This window comes from Spermophilus citellus (assembly GCF_964194105.1).
Source record: "Spermophilus citellus genome assembly, chromosome: 8".
Classification (NCBI taxonomy): domain Eukaryota; kingdom Metazoa; phylum Chordata; class Mammalia; order Rodentia; family Sciuridae; genus Spermophilus; species Spermophilus citellus.
Genome location: NC_138189.1, coordinates 15346304 through 15373097, shown reverse-complemented (window position 1 = coordinate 15373097; position 26794 = coordinate 15346304). Strand labels below are relative to the sequence as shown.

General features: G+C 37.6%; 1 protein-coding gene across 5 annotated transcripts in view; it reads right to left on the bottom strand.

Annotated features, from left to right (window-relative positions):
* PACRGL (parkin coregulated like) overlaps positions 1 to 26019 on the bottom strand; it is a 41028-nt gene extending 15009 nt beyond the window's left edge. For 3 of the 5 annotated variants that reach the window (XM_081303533.1, XM_081303529.1, XM_081303532.1), the window contains exons 1-5: positions 25884 to 26019; positions 7950 to 8017; positions 7600 to 7754; positions 5730 to 5797; positions 4226 to 4316 (exon numbers count right to left, since the gene is read on the bottom strand). In XM_081303533.1, the coding sequence (XP_081159659.1) occupies positions 4226 to 4316; positions 5730 to 5797; positions 7600 to 7754; positions 7950 to 8001 (366 nt within the window). In that variant the 5' untranslated portion in view covers positions 8002 to 8017; positions 25884 to 26019. Of the gene's footprint in view, positions 1 to 4225; positions 4317 to 5729; positions 5798 to 7599; positions 7755 to 7949; positions 8018 to 21868; positions 22044 to 23320; positions 23352 to 24977; positions 25009 to 25883 lie in introns of those variants that run through there. The other 2 variants (XM_081303530.1, XM_081303531.1) reach the window with 2 other exon arrangements.
* Positions 26020 to 26794: the final 775 nt, after the last annotated feature.

Sequence of the window (26794 nt, the reverse complement as noted above, 5' to 3'; positions counted from 1 at the left end):
AATATTGCCCAAAACTAACAGCGGGAGGTATCTCAGTAAAGGGGGAGGAAAATAACCAAAAAGTAAAAACTAGCCAAACTAAAATAAATATATAAATAAACATGACTGGAAGTACAAATCATATTTCAATTGTAACATTAAATGTTAATGGCCTAAACTCACCAATCAAGAGACATAAGCTAGTAACCTGGATCAAAAAAAAACGAATCCAACAATATGCTGCCTTCAGGAGACTCATATGATAGGAAAAGACATACACAGGCTGAAGGTGAAAGGGATGCAAGGATGGTTCAATATACGGAAATCAATAAATGTTATTCACCACATCAATAGACTTAAAGATAAGAACCATATGATCATCTCGATAGATGCAGAAAAAGCATTCGACGAAGTACAGCATCCCTTTATGTTCAAAACACTAGAAAAACTAGGGATAACAGGAACTTACCTCAACATTGTAAAAGCTATATATGCTAAGCCTCAGGCTAGCATCATTCTAAATGGAGAAAAACTGAAGGCATTCCCATTAAAATCTGGAACAAGACAGGGATGCCCTCTCTCACCACTTCTATTCAATTTAGTCCTTGAAATACTAGCCAGAGCAATTAGACAGACAACAGAAATTAAAGGCATAAAAATAGGAAAAGAAGAACATAAAATATCACTATTTGCGGACGGCATGATCCCATACCTAGAAGACCCAAAAGGGTCTACAAAGAAACTACTAGAACTAATAAATGAATTCAGCAAAGTGGCAGGATATAAAATCAACGCGCATAAATCAAAGGCATTCCTGTATATCAGCAACAAAACTTCTGAAATGGAAATGAGGAAAACCACCCCATTCACAATATCCTCAAAGAAAATAAGATACTTGGGAATTAACTTAAGAAAAGAGGTGAAAGATTTATACAATGAAAACTACAGAACCCTAAAGAGAGAGATAGAAGAAGATCTCAGAAGATGGAAAAATGTACCTTGTTCATGGATAGGCAGAACCAACATCATCAAAATGGCAATATCACCCAAAGTTCTCTACAGGTTCAACGTAATGCCAATCAAAATCCCAACGGCATTTCTTGTAGAAATAGATAAAGCTATCATGAAATTCATATAGAAAAACAAAAGACCCAGAATAGCAAAAGAAATTCTAAGCAGGAAGTGTAAAACTGGAGGTATAGCGATACCAGAGTTCAAACTGTACTAAAAAGCAATAGTAACAAAAACAGCATGGTACTGGTACCAAAACAGGCAGGTGGACCAATGGTACAGAATAGAGGACACAGAGACCAATCCATAAAATTACAACTTTCTTATATTTGATAAAGGGGCTAAAAGCATGCAATGGAGGAAGGATAGCATCTTCAACAAATGGTGCTGGGAAAACTGGAAATCCATATGCAACAAAATGAAGCTGAACCCCTTTCTCTTGCCCCTTTCTCTTGCAGAAAAGTTAACTCAAAATGGATCAAAGAGCTTGATATCAAATCAGAAACTCTGCGCCTGATAGAAGAAAAAGTTGGCTCCGATCTACAGATTGTGGGGTCGGGCTCCAAATTCCTTAATAGGACACCCATAGCACAAGAGTTAAATAAAAGAATCAACAAATGGGACTTACTTAAACTAAAAAGTTTTTTCTCAGCAAGAGAAACAATAAGAGAGGTAAATAGGGAACCTACATCATGGGAACAAATTTTTACTCCTCACACTTCAGATAGAGCCCTAATATCCAGAATATACAAAGAACTCAAAAAATTAAACAATAAGATAACAAATAACCCAATCAACAAATGGGCCAAGGACCTGAACAGACACTTCTCAGAGGAGGACATACAATCAATCAACAAGTACATGAAAAAATGCTCACCATCTCTAGCAATCAGAGAAATGCAAATCAAAACCACCCTAAGATACCATCTCACTCCAGTAAGATTGGCGGCCATTATGAAGTCAAACAACAATAACTGTTGGCGGGGATGTGGGGAAAAGGGTACACTTGTACACTGCTGGTGGGACTGCAAAATGGTGAGGCCAATTTGGAAAGCAGTATGGAGATTCCTGGGAAAGCTGGGAATGGATCCACCATTTGACCCAGCTATCGCCCTTCTGGGACTATTCCCTGAGGACCTTAAAAGAGCATACTATAGGGATACTGCCACATCAATGATCATAGCAGAACAATTCACAATAGCTAGACTCTGGAATCAACCCAGATGCCCTTCAATAGATGAATGGATAAAAACAATGTGGCATTTATACACAATGGAATATAACGCAGCACTAAAAAATGACAAAATCATGGAATTTTCAGGGAAATGGATCGCATTAGAGCAGATTATGCTAAGTGAAGCTAGCCAATCCTTAAAAAACAAATGCCAAATGTCTTCTTTGATATAAGGAGAGCAACTAAGAACAGAGCAGGGAGGAAGACCATGAGGAAAAGACTAACATTAAACAGAGAGGAGTGGTGGGAGGGAAAGGGAGAGAGAAGGGAAACTGTATGGAAATGGAAGGAGACCCTCACTGTTACACAAAATTACATATAAGAGATGGTGAGGGGAAACGGGGGAAAAAAAACAAGGGAGAGAATTGAATAACAGCAGATGGGGTAAAGAGGGAAGATGGGAGGGAAGGGGAGGGGGGATAGTAGGGGATAGGAATGGTAGTAGAATACAACAGTCACTAATATGGCATTATGTAAAAATGTGGATGTGTAACCGATGTGATTCTGCAACTTGTATTGGGGATAAAAATGGGAGTTCATAACCCACTTGAATCAAATGTATGAAAGATGATATGTCATGAACTATGTAATGTTTTGAACAACCAATAAAAAAAAAACAATTGCAATTTAAAAAAATAAAATAAAATAAAAATAAAAATGTAAAAAAAATATAGTTTGCTATTATATATAAAATGTTTAAAGGTCATTTTAAAAACCAAGAAAACATCACTAATTCCTTAAAAATTTTATTATCAAATTAAAAAACTGAATTTCAAAATAGGGTGCCTCCCCCCAAAATAGACTGCTTATTGCCTATAGCTGTAACAGCATGAATAAGCCTAATCTCAGATCTTGGAAAATATACTATTTATAATACCAAAATAATTCTGTAAGCAGTTATAAATTAAGAAAAGCAAAGTCCTATTAAAAACAACAGGTAAATCTTCAGTAGTAAGTCCACTTAAGAAATTAAGTGCAAATGGAAAACTAGAGGAACTATAGATTTTGATGTTTTATTATAATTTAAAAATCTCACAAAGCAAAATTATCTACTTTTTCTGTCCTGCTCCTACTTGTTCCTCCCCAGTTTTTACAGAAAGTGCAAGTGTTTCTTTAAAAACAAAGAAAAAAGAACTTGAGTTCACTCACTGTCATGTTTTCACTTATGATATTACTTACTACTAGACTTATTTTATACAGATGGTATTACCTGTTTATACTAATATCATCGAAGTTCTAATATAATAATTTGCTTTTAACAACAACAAAATGATCCTTGACTCTTAAATATGGCAAGTTACTAAGTTTAAATGTCAGACAATTGGTAAATTAAGTTCTCAACTTCTGATTCAAATTCTAGGAATAAAATTCACAGGAGATATGTCCATTCACTTGAAACTAAGACTCAGTCAGCGACCCAGATGTTAAATTACCTAAGGGAACCCCATCAGAAGATTTTTAAAAATCCTTTACAGAAATCACCTCCATGATATTCTCCTTGAAATTTACAAATAGATCACACATCCACAGGTTTCTCCAAATGGACTTTAAGGTAGTCAGTATCAACTCCCTTAGAAATGCACTATACTAACACAACTGATTGTATAGAGACAGAACCAGCACTTAGTGTCCAGTGTCATTTAAGTTTCAGTTCCTGCTGTCCTGCTTTAACTAGTAAAAAAAAAAAAAAAAAAAAGAATCTTTCTAATTATGATTCTATGTATTTTTGTTTCTTTGAATTGAATATGAATATTTCAACCAGTTATCTACAAATCCCCATTAGACTAATTTCATATTTATAAAGCTGGTTAATCAATTTCTAATAAACACATGACAATCCTAATTACTTCCTAAGGGAGAATAGTGTTTTAATGTCTATTGTTTGGTTCTTATTTCAAAAGTACAGAATGAGATTTACTGAAAAGCTATAATATAGCATGTAATGAATGCAATTTTCAAATATTTTTCCCAAAAAAAATTCAGGAGAAATGAAATACTTACCTCAGCTAAAGTAATAAGAAGAGGATCAAATGGAAGGTTTTCAGGAGGACAGTCCCAATGTAGTCTGTGTTTTACTGAACCATGTACCAATCTAAAATACAAAAGTCAGTGAAGGTAACAAGGAAAATATAAATTATGTATTAAGCAGTGATCTTCTAATATATATATTAGAAGAGTATAATCACATTAGAATTATCTACTTTTTCCATGATATACAACTTGGCATATCATAACTTTAAAAGTTATTACAAGGACATTTTAAAAAATAATGTCTATAATCTTGCAAAGTCCTATTCTTTCACAAAAAATTGTTTGGTAACTCCATATTTGTTAAATCTACGATTATGGTATTTAAGTATGTTACTATTTGTGAATCTTAATACAAATGCTCTAGCAGATTATCTTTCAATCCAATTATAACAAAATAGATAACCTATAGAAATGAAAAATTCAAATGTATAATAATTAGGAAAAGTAATGATTTATAAAAAATCTTGTTTTTCAGATAGAGATCATTTAACCCTAATAGTAATAATTTGTAGGCAAATCAGGTATAGTCCTTGTTAAAGAGGTGAAATAATAGCCCCTTCAGGTTTACAAAGCAGAAGCCCCTGAATTAGAGTATCTGCTGCTCCCCCCACTTTTTGACTGCTATTATTGAGGCATAATTGATACACAATAAATTATACATAGTTAAAGCACACGATTTGATAAATCTCAGTAGATGAACATGCTCAAGAAGCCACTGCCGCAACCATGACCACAATCTTATTAATCACCCCCACATATTTCCTCACAGTTTTTATAATGGTCTTGATTTCCTGGCTTCTTCTTTAGTGTTATTTTTATATTAAGCAAGAGGCAAGAGGTTCTATAATGGTACTTGAACATTTTCAGCAAAACCAATTGTTTGGCGGGAAGAGAAATGGGGTTTAATTCAGAATTCAAATATGGAATAATAACAAAGAATTGAAAAACATATCTTGAGCTTATTTTCCACTCAAAATTTGAAAATACCATTTAAAACTTTTTTTTTTAAATTATAAAACCAAAAGAAAAAATATTACTGTGACTAGCTTTTCCACAATGAAAATAAAATTTTCTATCATCAAGATCAGGCTAAAATATATGTACTATGAAGAAATGTAGCAGGAATGATATGCAAAGGAAGTAAAAGCAGCCACATGGACTTATTAAGAATATTACTTCATTAAATTGTCAACTTTCACTTTTGCTCAAGTGTATAAATGCTTAAATTGATTATTTTAAAAGTGGTTCATTCAATTAGGTGGTAGTTTACCATAGAACTCTTTAATTACATTTTAGAATTAAGGTTATCTTGAACATGTCCAGGGATCTATATCAATTCAACAGCCAGAGTAATAGATCATCTTTATTTCAAAGTTGAAAGTTAAAATTTTCACTATGTTTAAACTGAATACAGTATTGATTTTAGTCAATTATTTTGAATAATATGATCAGTTATAAATTGTATTGATTTTACCTGCAAGGAATACCTCCTTTAGAGTAAATAGCTGAGAATGCAGAAGGAGCCCTTGTCTGTTCACCAAACTGAAATGAAACAAAAATATTTCTATCACCTCCACTCTGTAATACCCAGTAAATTTTAATCCTGTTGAAATGAGAAGCAAATAGACACCCTGACTTTCAGAACACTGTGGAGGTATTATACATGCATCATTAACATTCAGTAACAGAAATGAAAATACTGTCACTCCTGTCCCATCAACAAAGCAAAGTGCTTTGTGTTTTAAGCCTCTAACATGTTTCAGAAGGTTTGAAGGTGGCTGAAACCATATATGGATTGACAGGTCTTTCTACTCTCCCTGACTCTGCCTTTTCAAGGTGAAGGTTGCAATAGAGAAGGGGTGCTAAATACAGGGAAATATTTGGTTTTAGCCACCAATATATCTCCCATTTGCTCTCTAGCAAATACAGATGTTGTGTGTGCTCAAAGAATCTGTAGAATTTCTCCAAATTGGCTTTAGGCTTTTATTAAAAAAAAAAAAAAAAAAAGAATTAGCTTGCAGGCAAGGAGAATGACAGAGACAAAGCTCATGCAAGAATCTCAACAAACAGGACTGGGGTTGTGGCTCAGCGGTAGAGCATTCACCTAGCATGTGAGAGGTCCTGGGTTCGATCCTCAGCACCACATAAAAATAAATAAAATAAAGGTATAGTGTCCAACTACAACTAAAAAAATTAAAAAAAAAAAAAAAGAATCTCAACAAACATATTTTCAGCTGAACCTTCTTAAGATTATATAACTTCACCACCTTTCAGTTTGTTATTATCTTAATAGATGAGTTCTATACCTACTTTCAAATAATGTAAGAGATGACCAATCACAATGAATTAAAACAATCACAGCACATATAATGTCAACATTAATAATCAGTGACTCAGAGAGAATTTAGGCACAAAATATTTTACTACATAGTACTTTAAACATAATCATATGAAACATAGTTACTAAATTACAAAATCAAATGTATTAACATATATTAAAAATATAACTGGGGCTGGGGATGTGGCTCAAGCGGTAGCGCGCTCAACTGGCATGCGTGCGGCCCGGGTTCGATCCTCAGCACCACATACCAACAAAGATGTTGTGTCCGCCAAAAACTAGAAAATAAATATTAAAAAAAAAAAAAAATTCTCTCTCTCTCTCTCTCTCTCTCTCTCTCTAAAAAAAAAAAAAAAACTGATTTTTAAAACATCATATGCAGAAATGTAAAAATAGAATGTTTTCAAGTTACTTATTTGAAAGCAACTTTAAAAACTTTAATTTTTTTTTTTAAAGATAGAGAAGAGAATTTTATTTTTTTTTAATATTTATTTTTTAGTTCTCGGCGGACACAACATGTTTGTTGGTATGTGGTGCTGAGGATCGAACCCGGGCCGCACGCACTCCAGGCAAGCGCGCTACCTGTTGAGCCACATCCCCAGCCCAAAAAACTTTAAATTTCTTAGCAAGAATTATAACAACATGAGTGAAACCTTCCTTCTGCTGTGAATTATTACTCAGAATGTAAACTAAGCTTTATAATCAATCCTTCATTTTAATTTAATTTTATATCTCAAGTCATTACTTGTCTTCCATATGTTTTTCCAGAGGAAAAAAGAGCTAATTCTAAACTTGTACCCTGTGCTACTAAAGCATTCTGAAAGTTATCCAGAGTCTTCTCTTTACTAGTTTTGGACTAGTGATGATAGGGCATACCAAAGCTGACTAAATTAGCTCAAAAGAAACAGTGGAAACTTGGGACAACAATCAGAATGGCTCAACACTGACAGGCAAAATCCTATTACCTTTACAAAACTACCAATTTAGGAATATTTATTGTACTTACAGGATTAATTGTTTTAGGGTTAAGTTTATCACTTGGTCGAGGATGAAGTTTTTTTGCAGATTCTGGAGAACCTATTGATGATGAGGATTTGCTTTGCTGAATTGTAGTCCTCTGTTTTACTGGTGAACTTGAGGATGTCCTTTGAAGATAATTACCTGGAAAAAAAAAAAAAAAAACAGAAAATCAACAAAAAAGAGTATGTAATAAGAGTCATCCTACATCCATATATAATGTCTTACTAACAAACTTGGCCTCTCCATTTAAAAAAGCAAAGCTGAGGCAGGGAAGAACACACATAATCCCCAGTACCACAGGGAAAACAAGAAAAACAGCAAAGAAAAGTTCTGTACCTGTCACCCTGTTTCTCAACTGCAAACCTCCAGGGTATTCGGATTTCTGCATAGCTTCTTGTTTATTCCTGCAAGTAAATGAAACTTTATTTTGAAATATGTTTACCTGTTACCAACATAAAAACCAAAACAGAATGGAATAAAAAATACAGTAGAAGACACTCAAAAAAAAAAAAAATATATATGGTGCATAGCCAAATACCTGAAAAGATTAATGGAAAAAGATCAAATTATGTCAATTTTAATGGTTTCAATAATTGCAAAATAAAAAGAATCTGCAAGAAACAAGAGGTAAAGAGGGAGTATCAGAGTGAGCCCGCATAAAGACTAGGGGAAAACTAGAGACACCTGACCTTCAACTCCCCCTCGCAACAGCAGCCAAAACGAAACCTGTCTAGCCAGCACTGGGAGAGGGGCAAGCAGAAAAAAAACAAAATGATAGAGTGCCAGGGATCTCAATAGGCAATTGTGCGACCCCGGAGATCCAGGCTGACTGATCCCCGCGGCCTGCCCCGCGGCTACAGAAGGCAGGACGCCACAGAGAAGCGATTAATTAGCAAGCAGGGAGGAAAGTGGCTGCCATTAGGTGGAACCCCGCCGGCCAAGCCCGCAGTGACCCCGGGCTGAGTACGGGATTTCAGACGGGGAAGGAAGGGAAGGAAGCGATACAGTCCTGTCCCCCACAACGGAAACTCCACCAAGGCAATCAGCGGCCACCATCTTGGAGAGCTGAAGTATCCACCGCCACTCTCCAACAGACTGCAACAATAAAACAGGTCTGTGTCACTCAGCCCATCCCCCATACATCAGGGAATCCGCATAAAACCTCTCCTAGGCTTTCCGGGGGAGGGAGTATCAGAGTGAGCCCGCATAAAGACTAGGGGAAAACTAGAGACACCTGACCTTCAACTCCCCCTCCCATCAGCAGCCAAAACGAAACCTGTCTAGCCAGCGCTGGGGGAGGGGCAAGCAGAAAAAATCAAAACGATAGAGTGCCAGGGATCCCAATAGCCAATTGTGCGACCCAGGGATCCGGGCTGACTGATTCGCCCAGCCTTCCCCACGGCTACAGAAGGCGGGGCGCCCCAGAGAAGCGATTAATTAGCAAGCAGGGAGAAAAGTGGCTGCAATTCTGTGGAATCCTGCCGGATGAGCCCGCACTGACCCCTGGGCTGAGTGCAAGATTTCAGAGGGGGAAGGAAGCGGTACAGTTCTATCCCCCACAACGGAAACAAAAAATACAGTGCCGGGGTCCCCAATAGACACCCTCCACACCCAACAAACAGCAGGTCCAGAGTACAGTTTGAATTGCCGAGAGCCATCACTCAGGGGAAATCTGGTCTAGCAGGAGAAACCAAGACTAGCAGGAGAAACTAGGGGACTAGAGGCCAGGCCCTTGCGACTGGGCGGCTGGAAACCGCAGGCCCGCCAGCGACAGTTGGCCCACTGCCCGCATAACTGGGCGGTAGGAGAACGCCCGCCCGCCGACTACCGACCGCTGGACTGGGTGCCTAGAGATCGCCCGCCCACAGGCGATAGCCGGCCCGCTGCCCGCGTGACTGAGCGGCCGGAGTCCACTCCCCCGCCGTGACCGATCACCTGCCCGCTGCCTGAGATACTGGGCGGCTGGAGACTGCCCGCCTGCCTCGACGGGGAGCTGAAACCAAACAGAGACAGTCCAATCACACAGCCCCATTAGGACACCCCAGCAAGGAACAACAGAGTAATACAGAACCAAAACAAATCTATAGAAGAGAGCAGAAACACAGCAATCAAATAGAGCTAGAAAGTAACGTGGACAACATGAGAAAACAAGAGAAAAAAGGAGTACAAATAATGCAGGACAACTTAATTCTACAGGAGGACATAGAAACATCAGAAGCAGGGATAGGGAAAGAACTCAAGGCATACCTAACTCGAATGGAAAGGAATATTAGGGAAGACATGAGCCAGCAAGTCCAAGAAATAAAAGTATATTTTGAAAATGAATTAAACAAATTCAAATGGCAAAGAACGAGCTCTACCAGGATATAGAGATCTTAAAAAATAATCAAACAATAATCCTAGAATTGCAGGAAAATATAAACCAAATTAAAAACTCAAACGAGAATATTACAAATAGACTTGATCAAGTAGAAGTCAGAACATCAGATAATGAAGACAAGGTTTATCAACTTGAAAAGAATATAGTCAACACAGAAAAGATGCTTAAATCCCACGAGCAATCTATTCAAGAGATGTGGGATGTCATAAAAAAACCAAATTTGAGGGTCATCGGGATAGAAGAAGGCACAGAGACTCAAACCAAAGGAATGGACAGCATATTAAATGAAATAATTCTAGAAAACTTCCCAGAGATGAAAGATGAAATGGATTGCCAAATCCTGGAAGCCTACAGGACCCCAAACATTCAAAACCATAATAGACCAACTCCAAGACATATAATTATGAAGATAGCCAACATACAAAACAAGGAGAGAATATTAAAAGCTACAAGAGAAAGGAGGCAGATTACACTCAGGGGTAAACCAATTAGGTTAACGACTGATTTCTCATCACAGACTTTAAAAGCAAGAAGATCCTGGAACAATGTATTTCAAATGCTGAAAAATAATGGATTCCAACCAAGAATACTGTATCCAGCAAAATTAAACTTCAGATTTGACAATGAAATTAAAATCTTTCATGATAAACAAAAGCTAAAAGAATTTGCAGCCAGAAAACCAGCACTGCAAAGCATTTTGAGCAAAATACTACAAGAAGAGGAATTGAAAAATAGTGCCCAAAACTAACAGCAGGAGGTATCTCAGTAAAGGGGGAGGAAAATAACCAAAAAGTAAAACCAGCCAAACTAAAATAAATAAATAAAGAAGCATGACTGGAAGTACAAATCATATCTCAATTGTAACCTTAAATGTTAATGGCCTAAACTCACCAATAAAGAGACATAGGCTAGTAACCTGGATCAAAAAAATAAATCCAACAATATGCTGCCTTCAAAAGACTCATATGATAGGAAAAGACATACACAGGCTGAAGGTAAAAGGTTGGGAAAAATCATACCACTCACATGGCCCTCGGAAGCAAGCAGGAGTGGCCATACTCATATCGAATAAAATCAACTTTAAACCTAAGTTAAGCAAGAAGGATAAAGAAGGACACTACATATTGTTAAAAGGAACCATCCACCAACAAGACATAACAATTATCAATTATCAATTTGTATGCACCAAACAATGGTGCGGCAACGTTCATAAAACAAACTCTGCTCAAGTTCAAGAGTCAAAAAGACCACAACACAATAATTATGGGTGACTCCAACACACCGCTCTCACCATTAGACAGATGCTCTAGACAAAAACTGAATAAAGAAACTATAGAACTCAACAGCACAATCAATAACCTAGACTTAACCGACGTATATAGAATATATCAACCATCATCAAGTGGATACACGTTCTTCTCAGCAGCACATGGATCCTACTCAAAGATAGACCATATATTATGCGACAAGGCAACTCTTAGTAAGTATAAAGGCATGGAGATAATACCATGCACCATATCTGATCACAATGGAATGAAATTGGAAATCAATGATAAAAGAAGGAAGGAAAAATCCTACATCACATGGAAAATGAACAATATGTTACTGAATGATCAATGGGTTACAGAAGACATAAGGAGGGGATGAAAAAATTCTTAGAGACAAATGATAATACAGACACAACATAATGGAATCTATGGGACACAATGAAAGCAGTTTTAAGAGGAAAATTCATTTCTTGGAGTTCTTTCCTCAAAAAAAGAAAAAACCAACAAATAAATGAACTCACACTACACCTCAAAAACCTAGAAAAGGAAGAGCAAAACAACAGCAAATGTAGTAGAAGACAAGAAATAATTAAAATTAGAGCTGAAATCAACAAAATTGAAACGAAAGCAAACATTGAAAAAATTGATAAAACTAAAAGTTGGTTCTTTGAAAAAATAAATCAGATAGACACGCCCTTAGCCATGCTAACGAAGAGAAGAAGAGAGAGAACTCAAATTACCAACATACAGGATGAAAAAGGCAATATCACAACAGATACTACAGAAATACAGAAGATAATTAGAAAGTATTTCGAAACCCTATATTCCAATAAAATAGAAGATAGTGAAGATATTGATAAATTTCTTAAGGCATATGATCTGCCCAGATTGAGAAAGGAAGACACACACAATTTAAACAGACCAATAACAAAGGAAGAAATAGAAGAAGCTATCAAAAGACTACCAACCAAGAAAAGCCCTGGACCGGATGGGTATACAGCGGAGTTCTACAAAACCTTCAAAGAAGAATTAATACCAATACCTTTCAAGCTATTTCAAGAAATAGAAAAAGAAGGAGCTCTTCCAAAATCATTCTATGAGGCCAACATCACTCTGATCCCAAAACCAGACAAAGACACTTCAAAGAAAGAAAACTACAGACCAATATCTCTAATGAACTTGGATGCAAAACTTCTCAATAAAATTCTGGCGAATCGAATACAAAAACATATCAAAAAACTTGTGCACCATAATCAAGTAGGATTCATCCCTGGGATGCAAGGCTGGTTCAATATATGGAAATCAAAAAATGCTATTCACCACATCAATAGACTTAAAGACAAGAACCATATGATCATCTTGATAGATGCAGAAAAAGCATTTGACAAAGTACAGCATCCCTTTATGTTCAAAACACTAGAAAAACTAGGGATAACAGGAACTTACCTCAACATTGTAAAAGCTATATATGCTAAACCTCAGGCTAGCATCATCCTAAACGGAGAAAAACTGAAGGCATTCCCTCTAAAATCTGGAACAAGACAGGGATGCCCTCTATCACCCCTTCTATTCAATTTAGTTCTCGAAGTACTAGCCAGAGCAATTAGACAGACAAAAGAAATTAAAGGCATAAAAATAGGAAAAGAAGAAATTAAATTATCGCTATTTGCGGATGACATGATAATATACTTAACAGACCCAAAAGGGTCTACAAAGAAGCTGCTAGAGTTAATAAATGAATTCAGCAAAGTGGCAGGTTATAAAATCAACACGCATAAATCAAAGGCATTCCTGTATATCAGCAACAAAACCTCTGAAATGGAAATAAGGAAAACCACTCCATTCACAATATCCTCAAAGAAAATAAGATACTTGGGAATCAACCTAACTAAAGAGGTGAAAGATTTATACAATGAAAACTACAGAACCCTAAAGAGAGAGATAGAAGAAGATCTCAGAAGATGGAAAAATGTACCCTGTTCATGGATACGCAGAACTAACATCATCAAAATGGCGATATTACCCAAAGTTCTCTACAGGTTTAATGCGATGCCAATCAAAATCCCAATGGCATTTCTTGTAGAAATAGATAAAGCAATCATGAAATTCATATGGAAAAACAAAAGACCCAGAATAGCAAAAGCAATTCTAAGAAGGAAATGTGAATCCGGAGGTATAGCGATACCAGAGGTCAAACTGTACTACAAAGCAATAGTAACAAAAACAGCATGGTACTGGTACCAAAACAGGCAGGTGGACCAATGGTACAGAATAGAAGACACAGAGACTAATCCACAAAGTTACAACTATCTTATATTTGATAAAGGGGCTAAAAACATGCAATGGAGGAAGGATAGCATCTTCAACAAATGGTGTTGGGAAAACTGGAAATTCATATGCAACAAAATGAAACTGAATCCCTTTCTCTCGCCATCCACAAAAGTTAACTCAAACTGGATCAAGGAGCTTGATATCAAATCAGAGACTCTGCGTCTGATAGAAGAAAAAGTTGGCTCCAATCTACATATAGTGGGGTCGGGCTCCAAATTCCTTAATAGGACGCCCATAGCACAAGAGTTAATAACAAGAATTAACCAAATGGGACTTAATTAAACTTAAAAGTTTTTTCTCAGCAAGAGAAACAATAAGAGAGGTATATAGACAGCCTACATCCTGGGAACAAATTTTTACCCCTCACATCTCAGATAGAGCCCTAATATCCAGAATGTACAAAGAACTCAAAAAATTAAACAATAAGATAGCAAATAACCCAATCAACAAATGGGCCAAGGACCTGAACAGACACTTCTCAGAGGAGGACATACAATCAATCAACAAGTACATGAAAAAATGCTCACCATCTCTAGCAATCAGAGAAATGCAAATCAAAACCACCCTAAGATACCATCTCACTCCAGTAAGATTGGCGGCCATTATGAAGTCAAACAACAATAAGTGTTGGCGGGGATGTGGGGAAAAGGGTACACTTGTACACTGCTGGTGGGACTGCAAAATGGTGAGGCCAATTTGGAAAGCAGTATGGAGATTCCTGGGAAAGCTGGGAATGGATCCACCATTTGACCCAGCTATCGCCCTTCTCGGACTATTCCCTGAGGACCTTAAAAGAGCACACTATAGGGATACGGCCACATCAATGATTATAGCGACACAATTCACAATAGCTAGACTGTGGAACCAACCTAGATGCCCTTCAATAGATGAATGGATAAAAAAAATGTGGCATCTATACACCATGGAATATTACGCAGCACTAAGAAATGACAAAATCATAGAATTTGCAGGGAAATGGATGGCATTAGAGCAGATTATGCTAAGTGAAGCTAGCCAAGCCCTAAAAAACAAATGCCAAATGTCTTCTTTGATATAAAGAGAGCAAATAAGAACAGAAGAGGAAGGAAGAGCATGAGAAAAAGACTAACAGTAAACAAAGACGAATGGGGGGAGAGAAAGGGAGAGAGAAGGGAAAGCATATGGAAATGGTAGGAGACCTTCAATGATACACAAAATTATAAGAGGTTATGAGGGGCAAGGGAGAGGGGGGAAAAAGGGGAGAGAATTGAACAACAGCAGAGGAGATAGAGAGGGAAGATGGGAGGGGAGGGGAGGGGAGGGGGGATAGTAGGGGATAGGAAAAGTAGCAGAATACAACAGTCACTGAATACAGAATACAACAGAATACAATACAATACAGAATACAATCCTTGGGGCTGAGGATTCTCAGCCCCAAGCTCTACAAACTTAGGGTCTGAGGGAATGGCAAACTGGAAGAGTGTGCCCAGTCGTTCATGAAAACAGAATACAACAGTCATAATATGCCATTATGTAATAATGTGAGTATGTAACAGTTGTGATTCTGCAATCTGTATTTGGGGTAAAAATGGGAGTTCAAAACTCAATTGAGTCTAATGTATGAAAGATGATATATCATGAGCTCTGTAATGTTTTGAACAATCAATAAAAAAAAAAGAAACAAGAGGTATAAAACATTTTTCCATATAAATTGTCAAAATATACCTTAAGAAAATCAACTGCAGACTGCGGCGGAGGAGATAACTTCATTGAAACCTGCGGCTACAGGTGTGTAATCCCCTAGCCTTCCCTCTCCACACATCGGGGAAACCTTAAGGGCCCCTCCCAGCTCTCCCGTGAGTGCTACAGCCAGCCCGAGGGAATCAGAGGTGGTGCGGGACCCCGGCGCGGGACTACCGCTCCCACCAGGGCTGACTGCTGAGGCCTCTTGCACCAGCTACAGGGGAGTGGCTACCGGAGGGCAAGTAAAATTCGCTGAGGATTCTCAGCCCCAAGCTCTACAAACTTAGGGTCTGAGGGAATGGCAAACTGGAAGAGTGTGCCCAGTCGTTCATGAAAACAGGGCTCCCGGGAGCAGCAGACCTGGCATGTAGCCAGTATTGTGGTGAGAGGGGCCTGGCTAGAGGAAAAGTGGGAAGTAACTAGACACAAGAGGAGGCCCTAGACATTCAGGATTGGAGACTCGCCCAGTCTGGGAGGAGCTGCTGCACAGTGATTGGTTCCCGCGTATTGACAGGAGAAACTTGACCTGGTGGGCACAGCGCCACCTACTGGAAGAGAAGTTAATCAAACTCTAAGACTGCATTTATTAGGTTTTTTTTTTTCTTTTTTTTCTTTTCTCTTTTTTTTTGATTTGGGTTTTTCTTTCATTTTCATTTTTCTTTCTTGTTTTTAAATTTTTTTATATTTTTTTTAAATTTTTTTTCTTCTAATTTTAATTTTTTTAAATTATTATTTTTTTAAATTTTTTTCTATTTTTAGTTCCTATTTTTTTCTTCTTTTGTCTTTTCATTTTTCTTATCCCCCCTTCCTTGAATTCTACCTGCCTACTCTCATTCTCTTTAGTGACTTCTTCCCTTCCCTTCTAATACCTTTCCTCCCAAGCATCAAATTACTTTGTAGGAGTAAACAGTAACTCAGCAGTCAAACAGAACAAGAAGTAACATGAGCAGCTTCAAAAAGCAAGGAAGAAAAGGAGAACAAACAATGCAGGACAGCCTAAATATTCAGGAGGATCTAGAGTCATCAGAAAAATGGTCATATAAAGAACTCAAGGAACACCTTAGACAGATGGAATGGAACCTTAAAGAGGATACAAGACAGCAAATTCAAGCAGCGAAAGAACACATTGAGAATGAATTACATAAACAGATAAAAGAAGAAGTTAAGCATCTTTATCAGGAGATAGAGATTATAAAAAATAATCAAACAATAATTCTAGAAATGAAGGAAACGATAATCCAAATTAAAAAATCAATTGAGAGTATCACTAACAGAGTGGAGCAAGTAGAAGCCAGAACGTCAGATAATGAAGACAAAATACATCATCTTGAAAAGAGTCTAGGCAACTCAGAAAGGCTGGTAAAAAAATCACGAGAAAAACATCCAAGAGTTATGGGATAACATAAAAAAACCAAACTTACGAGTCATCGGGATAGAAGAAGGTACGGAGATTCAAACCAAGGGAATGAGTACCCTGCTGAATGAAATAATTACAGAAAACTTTCCAGAAATAAAAAAAGGAAACAGATATACAAATTGAAGATGCATACAGGACACGGAGCACACAAAATCACAGTAGACGAACGCCAAGACACATTGTTATGAAGATATCCAATATACAGAACAAAGAGAAAATATTAAAAGATACAAGACAAAGGAGACAGATTACATTCAGGGGTAAACCAATAAGGTTAACAACGGATTTTTCATCTCAGACACTGAAAGCAAGAAGGTCATGGAACAATGTATTTCAAACACTGAAAGACAATGGATGCCAACCAAGAATTCTGTATCCAGCAAAATTAAGCTTCAGGTATGACAACGAAATAAAAATCTTTCATGATAAACAAAAGCTAAAAGAATTTGCAGCCAGAAAACCAGCATTGCAAAGCATTTTGAGCAAAACACTACACGAGGAAGAAATGAAAAACAATAACCAAAACCATCAGTGGGAAGTGCCTCAGTAAAGACAGAGGGCAAGGGGAAAGATAATCATGGAGAAACAAACTAAATTTTTTAAAAAAAGGATAAACAATCAAACATGGATGGAAGTACAAACCATATATCAACAGTAACTCTGAATGTTAATGGCTTAAACTTTCCAATAAAGCGACACAGGCTGGTATCATGGATTAAAAAAACAAATCCAACAATATGCTGCCTCCAGGAGACACATCTGATTGGAAAAGACATACACAGGCTGAAGGTGAAAGGATGGGAAAAAATATACCACGCACACGGTCCTCGTAAGCAAGCAGGGGTGGCCATCCTCATATCGAATAAAATCGACTTCAAGACTAAGTTAATCAAAAGGGATAAAGAAGGTCATTATATACTGTTAAAAGGAACCATTCACCAACAAGAAATAACAATTATCAATATTTATGCACCAAATAATGCTGCTGCGACATTCATAAAACAAATTCTCCTCAAGTTCAAGTATCAAATAGACCACAACAGAATAATTATGGGTGACTTCAACACACCTCTCTCACCATTGGACAGATCCTCCAAACAAAAGTTGAATAAAGAAACTATAGAACTCAATATCACAATCAATAACCTAGACTTAACTGACATATATAGAATATATCAACCATCATCAAATGGATATACTTTTTTCTCAGCAGCACATGGATCCTTCTCAAAAATAGACCATATATTATGCCATAGGGCAACCCTCAGTAAATATAAAGGGGTGGAGATAATACCTTGCATTTTATCTGATCATAATGGAATGAAACTGGAAATCAATGATAAAAGAAGGAAGGAAAAATCCTACATCACATGGAAAATGAACAATATGTTACTGAATGATCAATGGGTTACAGAAGACATAAAGGAGGAAATCAAAAAATTCTTAGAGATAAATGAAAATACAGACACAACATATCGGAATCTATGGGACACAATGAAAGCAGTTTTAAGAGGAAAATTCATCGCCTGGTGGTCATTCCTCAAAAAAAGAAAAAAACAACAAATAAATGAGCTCACACTTCATCTCAAAGCCCTAGAAAAGGAAGACCAAAACAACAGCAAATGTAGCAGAAGGCAAGAAATAATTAAAATCAGAGCGGAAATCAATGAAATTGAAACAAAAGAAACTATTGAAAAAATTAACAAAACTAAAAGTTGGTTCTTCGAAAAAATAAATAAGATCGACAGACCTTTAGCCATGCTAACGAAGAGAAGAAGAGAGAGAACTCAAATTACTAACATACGGGATGAAAAAGGCAATATCACAACAGATGCTACAGAAATACAGAAGACAATTAGAAATTATTTTGAAAACCTATATTCCAATAAAATAGAAGATAGTGAAGACATCGATAAATTTCTTAAGTCATATGATTTGCCCAGACTGAGTCAGGAGGATACACACAATTTGAACAGACCAATATCAATGGATGAAATTGAAGAAGCCATCAAAAGACTACCAACCAAGAAAAGCCCAGGACCGGATGGGTATACAGCGGAGTTTTACAAAACCTTTAAAGAAGAATTAATACCAATACTTTTCAAGTTATTTCAGGAAATAGAAAAAGAGGGAGCTCTTCCAAATTCATTCTATGAGGCCAACATCACCCTGATTCCGAAACCAAAGATACCTCAAAGAAAGAAAACTACAGACCAATATCTCTAATGAACCTAGATGCAAAAATCCTCAATAAAATTCTGGCGAATCGAATACAAAAACACATCAAAAAAATTGTGCACCATGATCAAGTAGGAGTCATCCCTGGGATGCAAGGATGGTTCAACATACGGAAATCAATAAATGTTATTCACCACATCAATAGACTTAAAGATAAGAACCATATGATCATCTCGATAGATGCAGAGAAAGCATTCGACAAAGTACAGCATCCCTTTATGTTCAAAACATTAGAAAAACTAGGGATAACAGGAACTTACCTTGACATTGTAAAAGCTATCTATGCTAAGCCTCAGGCTAGCATCATTCTGAATGGACAAAAGTTGAAGGCATTCCCTCTAAAATCCGGAACAAGACAGGGATGCCCTCTATCTCCACTTCTATTCAATATAGTTCTCGAAACACTGGCCAGAGCAATTAGACAGACGATAGAAATTAAAGGCATAAAAATTGGAAAAGAAGAACTTAAATTATCACTATTTGCGGATGACATGATTCTATACCTAGAAGACCCAAAAGGGTCTACAAAGAAACTACTAGAACTAATAAATGAATTCAGCAAAGTGGCAGGATATAAAATCAACATGCATAAATCAAAGGCATTTCTGTATATCAGCGACAAAACTTCTGAAACGGAAATGGGGAAAAACACTCCATTCACAATATCCTCAAAGAAAATAAGATACTTGGGAATCAACCTAACTAAAGAGGTGAAAGATTTATACAATGAAAACTACAGAACCCTAAAGAGAGAGATAGAAGAAGATCTCAGAAGATGGAAAAATGTACCCTGTTCATGGATACGCAGAACTAACATCATCAAAATGGCGATATTACCCAAAGTTCTCTATAGGTTTAATGCAATGCCAATCAAAATCCCAACGGCATTTCTTGTAGAAATAGATAAAGCAATCATGAAATTCATATGGAAAAATAAAAGACCCAGAATAGCAAAAGCAATTCTAAGCAGGAAGTGTGAATCAGGTGGTATAGCGATACCAGATTTCAAACTATATTACAGAGCAATAGTGACAAAAACAGCATGGTACTGGTACCAAAACAGGCGGGTGGACCAATGGTATAGAATAGAGGACACAGAGACTAATCCACAAAGTTACAACTATCTTATATTTGATAAAGGGGCTAAAAGCATGCAATGGAGGAAGGATAGCATCTTCAACAAATGGTGTTGGGAAAACTGGAAATCCATATGCAACAAAATGAAACTGAATCCCTTTCTCTCGCCATCCACAAAAGTTAACTCAAAATGGATCAAGGAGCTTGATATCAAATCAGAGACTCTGCGTCTGATAGAAGAAAAAGTTGGCTCCGATCTACAGATTGTGGGGTCGGGCTCCAAATTCCTTAATAGGACACCCATAGCACAAGAGTTAATAACAAGAATCAACAAATGGGACTTAATTAAACTTAAAAGTTTTTTCTCAGCAAGAGAAACAATAAGAGAGGTAAATAGGGAGCCTACACACTGGGAACAAATTTTTACTCCTCACACTTCAGATAGAGCCCTAATATCCAGAGTATACAAAGAACTCAAAAAATTAGACAATAAGATAACAAATAACCAATCAACAAATGGGCCAAGGACCTGAACAGACACTTCTCAGAGGAGGATATACAATCAATCAACAAGTACATGAAAAAATGCTCACCATCTCTAGCAGTCAGAGAAATGCAAATCAAAACCACCCTAAGATACCATCTCACTCCAGTAAGATTGGCAGCCACTATGAAGTCAAATAACAACAAGTGCTGGCGAGGATGTGGAGAAAAGGGTACACTTGTACATTGCTGGTGGGACTGCAAATTGGTGCGGCCAATTTGGAAAGCAGTTTGGAGATTCCTGGGAAAGCTGGGAATGGAACCACCATTTGACCCTGCTATTGCCCTTCTCGGACTATTCCCTGAAGACCTTAAAAGAGCATGCTACAGGGATACTGCCACATCAATGTTCATAGCAGCACAATTCACAATAGCTAGACTGTGGAACCAACCCAGATACCCTTCAATAGATGAATGGATTAAAAAAATGTGGCATCTATACACAATGGAGTACTATGCAGCAATAAAAAATGACAAAATCATAGAATTTGCAGGGAAATGGATGGCACTAGAGCAGATTATGCTTAGTGAAGCTAGCCAATCCCTAAAAAACAAATACCAAATGTCTTCTTTGATATAATGAGAGCAACTATGAACAGAGCAGGGAGGAAGAGTAGGAAGAGACATGAGATGGGAGGGAAAGGGAGAGAAAAGGGAAACTGCATGGAAATGAAGGGAGACCCTCATTGCTATATAAAATTACATATAAGAGGTTGTGAGGGGAATGGGAAAATAAACAAGGAGAGAAATGAATTACAGTAGATGGGGTAGAGAGAGAAGATGGGAGGGGAGGGGAGGGGGGATAGTAGGGGATAGGAAAGGTAGCAGAATACAACAATTACTAATAGGGCATTATGTAAAATTGTGGATGTGTAACCGACGTGATTCTGCAATCTGCATTTGGGGTAAAATTGGGGGTTCATAACCCACTTCAATCTAATGTATGAAATATGATATGTCAAGAGCTTTGTAATGTTGTGAACAACCAATAAAAAAAAAACAAGAAAATCAACTGCAATATTCTCCCCACATTAGAAAACATATACTAAGCCTCTAAGAGGGATGGCCTCTCCATCTTCTTTGGCCTCTGTAATTCCTAAGTTCTAAATGTTATGGCTTGCGTATCATGACCTACTTCTTCAATGACATAATGAAGTCTTCTACCCAATGTTTGACAAGTTCCTTATGCCCACTTAAACTAGGTTTGTCACACTGAAGGTATAAATCCTTTTTAATTCAATATACTACCAATTTTCTGGTTCCAGACACAAAAACTTAGGATATTCACTATCTCCTTTTCCGTCACTTCCTACACTCAACCCTATGGATATGATGAACATGTGATGAGGAAGACAGGGCTTTGGGCTCATAACTGGATCAGCATCTCAACTTCAATTACAAGATTTATGAATTTAGGCAGATTATTTAGCATCCCTGGGCTTTGACTTCTTGGCCTATTAAAGGAAAGAAATAATAAAACCTTACCAAAGCTGTTGCGAAGGAATTAATAATGTTATACATCAAGTTGCTCAGCCAGGAAATACTAGTTCACTTCTCCCTCTTCTACAGTTCTGTTTCTACTGATGGATGGGGTCAAAGGTCCTACTCCAAGAGTTCCCATTTAATCCAACCTAATCATTTCTAAATCTGTTCCTCAAGCAAGGAATAAACACATACCTCTTCAGACTTATATACCCAACTGTCTGCTTGAATTATAGGTCTAGCTCCATTCCCAATTTCCAGGTAGCCTTTCCTAATCTTGGTTTCTCAAATGTACACTTCTATGATACTTGATTTAAACACTGTTTTCGTTCTCTTCTTTTCACTATCTACTTTTCCCTCACTTCCATGACACTAGTTATTCTTCCATTAGTAAACTTCCCAGTTTAGGTGTTTAAAATAGTATAGTACTTTACACTGCCCCTCAACTGCAGTATAAGAAGTTCACTTCCCTGAAAGTGACACAAACAAATCCTCTTACACTTCCAAGTGACAGCTTTCTAAATATATAAGGACACCATTTTTTTAGAAGTTTTTATTGGTTCTTTTTAGTTATACATGACAGTAGAACTAATTTTGAGTGTTTGTTTTTTGGGGGTTACAGGGGATTGAACTCAACCACTGAGCCACATCCCCAGTTCTATTTTTTGTATTTTATTTAGAGACAGGGTCTCACTGAGTTGCTTAGTGCCTAGCTTTTTGCTGAGGCTGGCTTTGAACTCACGATCCTCCTGTCTCAGCCTCCCAAGCTGCTGGGATTACAGGCTTGTGCCACTGTACCCAGCAAATTTTGATATATTTATACTCTTTAGTTTTCTCTTCTTCAGGATAAACAAGAATACTTTCTTAAATAATTGCTCACATGAAAATGATTTTAATCTTCTTGACAAATTAGAAATCTTCAAAAAGACAAAGCTCCATGTAAAAAAATTAGCCAGATAATATTTCAAACACAGTGTATCAGCTTAAAGTTCTAGGCACAGATAAGCAAAAGAAAAGACTATTTCTACACATGGAATAATTTTAATTTCAATTTTTTTAATTGAATACATTGACTACATTCTCATCCCACAAGCAGCAGGCATGTTTTTAATATCCATGTTACCTTCATCCTCAAGGCATTTTCTACTAATATGATAATAAAAATCTCAGATAATATGCTAAAATAAGCTAAAGATTTAAATATGTTAACCTACTATAACAGCTCAGTGATCACTCAACAAGTACTTACTATTGTGCCTGGCCTCTGTTTTAAGAAGCTCCTGGAGGGAAAATAATATGATGTAAGATTCTATAAAACTTTTTAATTGGAAATAATTACAGTAATTATACTAAGTGTTGATGAAGTCTAAGTTAATAAACATAAAACAAAGAAATAGTTGCACATTGGAAGTATTATATAAATTTTAGCTATTATATTATTTTCTTTACAATGGTATGCTGTAGTTATGAAAAGCATCCCCCAAAAGTCCATGTGTTAAAGACTTATTCCCCAGTCCATAGTGCTACCTACTAGAAGGTGTTAAACATTTAGGAGATGGAGGCTCAAGAGAAGGAAGTTAGGTGACTGGCTAATTGGCACCATGCCTTTGAAGGAAATCTCAGGACTTCAGTCCCTCCTCTTTCATTCTGTTTGCTTCCTAGTTGACCAGAAATGAACAGGTTTTCCCTACCAACCATTCCCTCTATAAGGTACTGTCTAACCAAAGGTCTCAAAGTAACAAGCCAAACAAACATGGGCTGAAACCTCCAAACCTGTGAGTCACTATAAAACTTTCCTGTTTTTAAGCTGATCATCACTGGTATTAAGCTAAGGAAAAGTTGTGTACACATGGTACACAGTTTTTTTGTTGTTGTTGTTGTTTTAGTCTTATCATTAATATTAATGTGACCATTGTGACTAAATATCTTCTTCTTTTTAAAAACTTTGGTTTAACACCTTGGGCTACATCAATTTGATGATCCAGTTTAACTTCAATTTCTTTTTAGGGAAAATTATAATAGCTGCAGGTTGTAGTGGTGCATGCCTGTAATCCCAGCAGCCTAGGAGACTGGGGCAGGAGGATCCTGACTTCAAAGCCAGCCTAGGCAAAAGCGAGGTGCTAGGCAACTCAGTGAGGCCGTCTTTAAATAAAAATAGGGATGGGGATATGGCTCAGTGGTCAAGCGGCCCTGAGTTCAACCTCCAGTACCCATGCCCCCCCCAAAAAGAAAGAAAATTATAATAGCTGTCATAGCTTAAAGAGATGATGCACTACAAAGATGCCCACCCACAAACATAAAAATGATGCACATCTTTAAATCCTAACTAGAAACTCTGCAAAACCTTTTTGTGGAATTCTATAGCTTAATTTCTATCTTCCTTTAGGTAAAAATGTCGTTCCTGTAAAAAACTAATGGTAAAGTACTGCTTTTTATTTTGAGTGAGTTCAGAGCCACTGAAACTCTTCATCTGAAAGACTTAAAACACACTAGAAAATTGAGCTTACAAAGTTTTTAAGTATACCAGACAATTTTATGTGTAACAAATATACTTATTGTAAGTTTCAGCAAACACACACACAAAATGATGCAAGTTTGTATGTATACTTTCATAATATCCCATGTTACATAGTTTATTTCCAAAACACTTACTTCTTCACTTGCTTAACCTATTACTTTTAAAAAAAAATTTAGTTGTCGATGGACCTTTGTTTTATTTATTTATTTATATGTGGTGCTGAGAATTGAACCCAGTGCCTCACACATGCTAGAAAAGTGCTCCACTCCTAAGCCACAACCCTAGCCCCTAACGTATTATACTTTATCTTAAAGGCAAAAAAGTGTGCTCAGGTTTTTTTTTTTTTTTTTATGTTGTTTGTAAAAGAAAAATGCTTAGTTCATCTTACCCTCAACAAGTCTTTTGGAGGATGTTGTAAACTTGTAGAGGGTGTTGTAAAGCAGTAGTGACAGGGAGAGAGGAAGAAGTAAGAAATATTTTTTGTTAGAAATACTATCAAGGTCACCATTCATTTCATTCTTTTACAAAATAATACAAAGATTCTAAGTAGACATTAAAATCCATAAAGACTCTAACATGGAACACCTAAACTATGTCACAAAGACAAGTAAGGAACCAACCACTGCTAAGTCGCATTTCCCTTAGGGGACTTCAAGGTACTGAGGGCACCTGTAGTCAATGACAGGAAAGCATACAATCACAGTTTTGGAACAACTCAAATACCCTATCTCTTTCCATACGTGTACTTTCTTCCCCCACCCAATTTTTGAGACAACTGCATTAAACTGTTTGGTACATTCTCAGAGACTGAGGCCACCTTTTTTTTTTCCTATTAATTCTATGTCTAGAAAGTTCCAAAAGTTTAATAACCACCCCCACACACACATACACAAATACCGTAAGAATATCGTGTTGTTCCATCTCTAAAACTTCTTCAAAACTCAAAGCACAGAGACACATAACCCGCCCTTTCTGCCATAAAATAAATCCTGAACATCCCCATCACCACCACCACAACCATCCACTTCCAAATAACCAACCCAGTTCAAGGCCGTGGTGTTGTCAAGGTTAGAAAATGAGCAAGTCAAGAAGAAAACAGGTTAAAAATGCGGGGAGAGAGAGGGAGCCGGTTTGGGTGAAGGCCGCTCCCAGCCAAAGCGCGACCCCGGGAAAGGCAAGGAGCGCTCGCCTCGCTCAAAAACTTGAGGGTCCCTAGCAACGAGTCCCGCGAGGCCAGCAACAGGCCAGCCGGGAAGCCGCGCCCGGGGCCTACGGTTCCAGAGCCCCTTCCTACCGCGCCTCTCTCCCGCCGCGATCCACACAGCGCAACCCCAAGTGGGACTTCAGTCCAGCGCTCGCTCCCCAGCACTAACAGCTCAGCAGCCCGCTGCAACAGTCTGGGCAAATAAAGCTTCACGCGGCGGCCCTCGACGCCGCGCAGTGACGTCAGGCAGACGCTGCGTCCTCTAAGCCAATGGCTAGAAGGCCACTGTGGCGGCCTCCGTACCGGGTTGCCCAGGCAACCCAGCGCCGCTAGTACAAAGGTCGACTCCGGAGCCAGAAGAGCTGTCCCTGGTGAGGAATGCGTCACATCAGAGACGTTTTCTAAACGAAAGTTTCAGAGAGCAGAGGAGATGACAAGCTCCAGTCCCCTGACCTCCAGGCTTCTCCAGGTCGTGTGCTTAACTCAGCTTCTCTCCAACACCCAGTGTTCTCCCACTATCTTGCCTCCAGTTCTCTTGAGAGCTGAGGACCGAACTGTCCCAAAGTCATCTCCCTGCCCTATCCAGCTCATTGTACTTTAATCCACATGCTATGATATGCAACGGCAAACTGCATCCCTATTTTAATAGAAAAAAAAATGCTCTTGTCATCCGAGTTACTGTTATTTTAACTAAACCAATGGTACAGAAAAATGTGTGAACCGGCTATTCTATCAAGAAAAAATTGGGTAGTCTTACTTAGTAAAAGGTTCAAACTCTTTTAGACCTATACACTGAACTGTAGTATCTTCTGTGGTCAACCCAAAGCCTTAACTTTTTTGCTCAAGCAACTCCTAAGTATATTGGCATTGTCTGAACACTCTAGGCTAAGCAATTCTTCCATGATCTTTTAGCTCCATTTTGCTATCACCCCAAAAACATCTTTAGTGGGCTGTGAGTTTCTTCCCGATAAGGACTCTGTTTCTGTTTTATATATCGAGCT